Source organism: Colobus angolensis, unplaced genomic scaffold, assembly GCF_000951035.1.
Source record: "Colobus angolensis palliatus isolate OR3802 unplaced genomic scaffold, Cang.pa_1.0 Scaffold254, whole genome shotgun sequence".
In the NCBI taxonomy this organism is placed as follows: Eukaryota; Metazoa; Chordata; class Mammalia; order Primates; family Cercopithecidae; genus Colobus; species Colobus angolensis.
Genome location: NW_012115755.1, coordinates 1,206,336 through 1,211,787, shown reverse-complemented (window position 1 = coordinate 1,211,787; position 5,452 = coordinate 1,206,336). Strand labels below are relative to the sequence as shown.

Here is a 5,452-nt window from a genome sequence, read left to right as displayed (position 1 = left end):
CACCCTACTACCCCAGCTTCCTGCCCTACTTCCTGTAAGTATCAGCACATCCACCCGAGGTCCCTGATGCCCTGTTCTCCTAGAACCTCCAGTGGTTAGACCCAAACACAGCTCCAGGGGCCCCAGGGTCTCTGAAGCCATCCCCCAAGCCTGACAGGCACACCAGCTGGGCTACCTTCCCCGCTGCAACGTTCTGGGCTCTGTTTGCAAGGAGGGAGTCAGGAGAGCGGCTCTGTGCGCCCCCACTCCTTTTGACCTTGACCCTGGGCCCCCACACTTGTCTCTCTCTAGCTCGATGCTGCCAATGTCACCAACAGCAATGGGGCCCACCATCAGCCTGGATCTGGACGTGGATGACGTGGAGATGGAGAACTATGAGGTCCCGTGGAGCCCCATGCTGGGAGGTGGGGTTTGGGAGACCTGCAGCCCTGGGCGCCGCTGACCGTTTCCTGCCCGCATGCAGGCCCTCCTGAACCTGGCCGAGCGGCTGGGAGATGCCAAGCCCCGCGGCCTCGCCAAAGCAGACATAGAGCAGCTCCCGTCATACCGCTTTAACCCGGACAGCCATCAGTCAGAGCAGACGCTGTGAGTGCCATGCCCCCCACCCGCCCCTTTGAACACAGCTGGCTGCCATGGGACGCCCCTCTCAGGGGAGTCACACTCCACTGAGCCTTCCCGTGGACTTCAGTGCGGAGGTGACGCTCTGTGCCCCTCTGCAGGTGTGTGGTCTGCTTCAGTGACTTCGAGACGCGGCAGCTGCTCCGAGTCCTGCCCTGCAACCATGAGTTCCACACCAAGTGTGTTGACAAGTGGCTGAAGGTAACACTGCCCAGGCCGGCTCCTGGGCATTCCTCGTGCAGTGACAGGGCATGGATGGGCAGGCCTGGGCTGTTTCCCTCCTTGTCCTTGTCGTCATCTCGGAAGTTCCAGCTCCAAGGGGACCAAGTCCCCCCAGGTAGCTGCACAGATGTGATGGGTTGGGGCTGGTGAAAGCAATGCCTGACATGCATGTTCCCGCAGGCCAACCGGACGTGTCCCATCTGCCGGGCCGACGCCTCCGAGGTGCCCAGGGAGGCTGAGTGAGGCCACACAGCCGCCCGGGAGAACCCTGCGTGAAGCTCTGGAAACTTGGGGGTAGGGCCCAGGGAGGACGGGGAGGGAGTGGCCCAAGCCTGCCCCATCGCTCCCACCTGTATCTCCAGAGCTGGTGCCAGGGTCAGCCCGGCAAGGAGTCCCTGCAATAAGCCCCTGCATTTGCCAAGCTCCAAAGACTCCCTCCCTAGACTGCCTGCCGGTCCACCCGCCACGGAGCTGCCTGAGTGTCCCTAATCTGGTCTCCCTCCTGTGCGCCCTCGGGTCCTTCCTTTTCCTGCTGGCACTGAGAGCCAGGTCCGCTCCCCCGCTGGGGCTGGTGGAGATCCTTGGCCTCAGGATGGGCAGACAGCACCATCCTGGGTCAGAAGGTCTCATGCTCTGAAATGGTGTGCCCTCTGCCCAGGTGGCACTGCCAGGTGCATAGACTGATGGTGTCACGAGGCCATTTCCTGAGCCCCAGGGCTGAATCCTCCCTCCTTGACCCCAAACAGTGAACTCAGGCAGCCGGCTCTGTGTTGGCTGCTGTGAGGGCTGAGTCTGGCTCCCTAGGGGACCCTCATCCCAGGCACAACATTCCAGCCCTACCCTCAGGCTGGAGAGTGTCCCAGCCTAGCCCCGAGCTGGGGCACACGTATCCTGAGGGGCCTGGGCCATACGGGGAGAGGGAGTCCTGTGTTCCTGGTGGCCGTCCCTCCCAGGGATGCAGCCAGACCCGTGCCCAGTCTCCTCTCCCTCTGTTGTTTTGCATGAACGTGAGGAGCAGCAGTTTTTGTTTATTCATTTGGCCCAAAATCGCGTGTAGGATTTGGGGATGTGGATATTTAAGACAATTTATGTTTTCTTTTGGTTTAATAGGGGCGGGTACAGGGACCAACTGGGACCGAGTGCCCAGGGGGCCGAGCACGGTGGTGCTGGCCAGCCTGCATGCATGCGTGTGCCAGGCCGGGCTGGGCTGGGCAGCCGGCGGTCGTGGGGCAGGGTTGGGGGTCTGTGCTCAGCTGATAACTGCCATGCACTGTACTGCACACGTCCCTAGAGCCTACCGGGACCCAACGCTTTTCAGGGCATTTCTCCCTCCAGCCGGGGCCCATCTCCCACCTGCCTGGGCGAGTCTCCTCCAAGGAAGTCCCAGGAGAATGGGGACCAGGAAGGCCGTGGACCCCCATCTCCAGGGGGCCCTCCCAACCTGTTCCCTGTCCTCCAAGCTCTGGAGGAGGCCGCTGTAGGGTCTGGCTGAGCTTCCCACCCTCTTTCCCTGGTCCCAATCCTTTCTTGTCCTACACCCAGCTGGGGTTGCTGCCCTGAACGAACTGCGTGTGGGGCCGGCACATCCTAGCAGGCAGCCCCTGGCGCCTGCTGCCTCAGGGATGCTCCAACCACCCTCGTTCTCCCGGCAGCGGCCCTGGCTCCCACCTCCCGCCCCAGCCTGCCGTGGGGCCCGTCAGCCTGGTCCCACCCCCATGGAGAACCCAAAGTCTTACTGTATATAACTCCAGGTGACGTTTCTATATTTATAGCAGTGTTGAAAACCCACGTGTTTTACACAGAACCACCCTCTCCAACCCCTCCCTTCCCAACCCCAACAAAAGGTTTTCAAACCCCTTACGGTTCCTGGGGCAGGCGGAAACAGGCTCGCAGACCGTGTGTCGGCTGCAGCAGTGATTCCAACAAGCAGCTGTTGGGGGGGAACACAGCATTTAAATAATCATCATTAAAACCAAGATTTATACAACAATTACTTAGGATGTTTGTGATTTGCCGACCTTGCTATAGATGCCATGTTACCAATGATTTCCTGTGGTGGGGGCTTGCCATTGTTTACTCTTTTATTTACCAACTTCTGGCCTAGGCATGACAGTGGGCACCTTCCCCCAGCCCCGGCTGGGCCCAGCGCCTGTGTTCTGTGTTAGAAAGGTTTTATATATATATAAAATTACATATATATATAGAAATATATGTAATTTTGGGGGCCCTGTTCCTTGCACATTTTACAGTTACCTCATTTTTCCCATGTATGTATTTGAGAAAATGCTAATATATAGAGAAAAAAATGGTTCTTAAAGCTTAAATGTGTGGTTTTTTCCATTCCATGGGATTCACATTGGTTTGTAGCATTTAACATAACTAGTATGTTGTATTATATATATGTGTATACTGATTGAAATTTTTAACAGATTTGTACTTTTTTTAAAATGAAAGTTGCTAGTTCTGCTTGACCAAGTAGTGCAATCATTATTTTTTTTAATATTGTTGCTGATTTCAGAGGGATATTCACTAATAAATGTATGATGTATACCAACGACCGCCCACGCTGCCTTTGGCTACCTGTGTCTTTTTGGTGGGAGGTGGGATGGGGATGAGGCCCGGAGCAGACAAGATTGCTGTTTGCTGTGGAACTGTGGGGTGGCCAACACCCGCTCATCCAGAGGGGCCTGCCGAGCCAGTTCAGTGGCGGCCTATTCTAAGCCATCTGCTTCACATGTGAGTTAGGCTTCCGTTAGCAGGTGACAGGATTCCATCTAATTGGTTTGAGGAAAAAGTCACTTATTGGTCTCCTGTCATTTGAATCCCAAGGTAGAGGCCAGGCGCAGTGGCTTACGCCTGTAATCCCAGCACTTTGGGAGGCTGAGGCTGGTGGATCACTTAAGGTGAGGTGTTCGATACCAGCCTGCCCAACATGGTGAGACCCCTTCTCTACTAAAAATACAAAGAAATTAGGCCCAGCACGGTGGCTCACACCTGTAATCTCAGCACTTTGGGAGGCTGAGGCGGGCGGATCACGAGGTCAGGAGATTGAGACCATCCTGGCTGACATGGTGAAACACGGTCTCTACTAAAAATACAAAAAAAAAAAAAAAAATTAGCCGGGCATGGTGGCGGGCACCTGTAGTCCCAGCTGCCTGGGAGGCTGAGGCAGGGGAATGGTGTGAACCTGAGAGGCGGAGCTTGCAGTCAGCCAAAATCGTGCTGCTGCACTCCAGCCTGGGTGACAGAGCAAGACTCTCAAAAAAAAATAAATTAGCCAGGTGTGGTGGCACAAGCCCGTAGTCCTAGCTACTCGGGAGGCTGAGGTAAGAGAATTGCTTGAATCCAGGAGGTGAAGGTTGCAGTGAGCCAAGATTGTGCCACTGCACTCCAGCCTAGGTGACAGCAGACTGTCTCAAAAAATAGATAAAAATGAATCTCAAGGTAGGTTCTTCTGTCCTGACTGGATCAGGGGGCTCAGGCCTGTCATGAGGAAATAAGGTCTCCCTCATTTTATAACTTGTTTTGTTTTTTCAATGGGAACGAGTCTTACTGTGCTGCCCAGGCTGGTCTCGGAACTTCTGGGTTCAAGCGGTCCTCCCACCTTGGCCTCCCAAAGTGCTGGGATTACAGGTGTGAGCCACCGTGCCCGGCCTGCAGCCTTGCTTTTCTCTGTGCAGTAGCGCTTCGTAGCCCTTGCTCAGTTTCCTCGAATCTAGCCTCACCTTTGGGGATCGAGTGTTGTCAGACTGACTGGTTGTGTGTCCACACCAGATCCGCTGACCGGTGTTGGGGAGTGAGAACAGCATGACTGGCCAGGCCTGTGTTCATACGGCCCACCCTTCAACCCCACTGAAACTAGGAAGAATTGTACCCCTTGGACCCAGGTTCAGTGGGGATAGAGTGCCCGGGAGCCACGAAAGAGACCAGCTTGGTGATGAGGAATGTTGGCTGACTTGTTAGCGTGTCACAGCAGTGTGGTCTGGAGCTGGAACAGTGGGCTGGAGTCAGGAGACCTGCGACCTTGTGTCTGTGATACCACTAACCAGAGCCCTGGTCAGAGCCCTTCTCTTTCCAGTCTTTGGATTATCTGCAAATGAGGGGACAAGATCAGTAAAATAGTTCTCTAAGTGTTTCTGAGAAAGTCCAGTGAGACCGTAACAGGGTTTGTGCAAAAAAAGAGCTCTGTGGTCAAATAAATGTGGTAAAGTCCATGTTGAAGGTAACAGGAATCTATCGCGGGGCTTCACGGAGGCTTGGCTATGATGATGGACATTGTAAATCTCCAAGAATCTACACTGTGGCATTTCCCCGCATTTGGCTAGTTTGTTCAGGCGTAGGGCTCAAGTTACATTCCCTGGAGCACACTGGTACAAGGTGGACTAGAAGAGCGGTAGCATCTGAGCTCCTAGGGCCCCATAGGTCTCAGAAAATTGTAAGATCGGGAAGGTTCCAAGCTTTTTACGGTATTTTGCAAATGCTAAAGAAAAATCACATTATCTGGCCGGGTGCGGTGGCTCAAGCCTGTAATCCCAGCTCTTTGGGAGGCCGAGACGGGCGGATCACGAGGTCAGGAGATCGAGACCATCCTGGCTAACACGGTGAAACCCCG

At 54.9% G+C, this 5,452-nt stretch overlaps 1 protein-coding gene across 1 annotated transcript in view; it reads left to right on the top strand.

Annotated features, from left to right (window-relative positions):
* The window catches only part of RNF44 (ring finger protein 44), an 11,768-nt gene extending 8,366 nt beyond the window's left edge, over positions 1 to 3,402 (top strand). The window contains exons 8-12 of the mRNA XM_011946835.1: positions 1 to 34; positions 292 to 379; positions 464 to 585; positions 720 to 819; positions 1,021 to 3,402. The exon at positions 1 to 34 is cut by the window's left edge and continues 23 nt beyond it. Of these exons, the coding sequence (XP_011802225.1) occupies positions 1 to 34; positions 292 to 379; positions 464 to 585; positions 720 to 819; positions 1,021 to 1,083 (407 nt within the window). The 3' untranslated portion in view covers positions 1,084 to 3,402. The remainder of the gene's footprint in view (positions 35 to 291; positions 380 to 463; positions 586 to 719; positions 820 to 1,020) is intronic.
* The last annotated feature ends 2,050 nt before the right edge of the window (positions 3,403 to 5,452 follow it).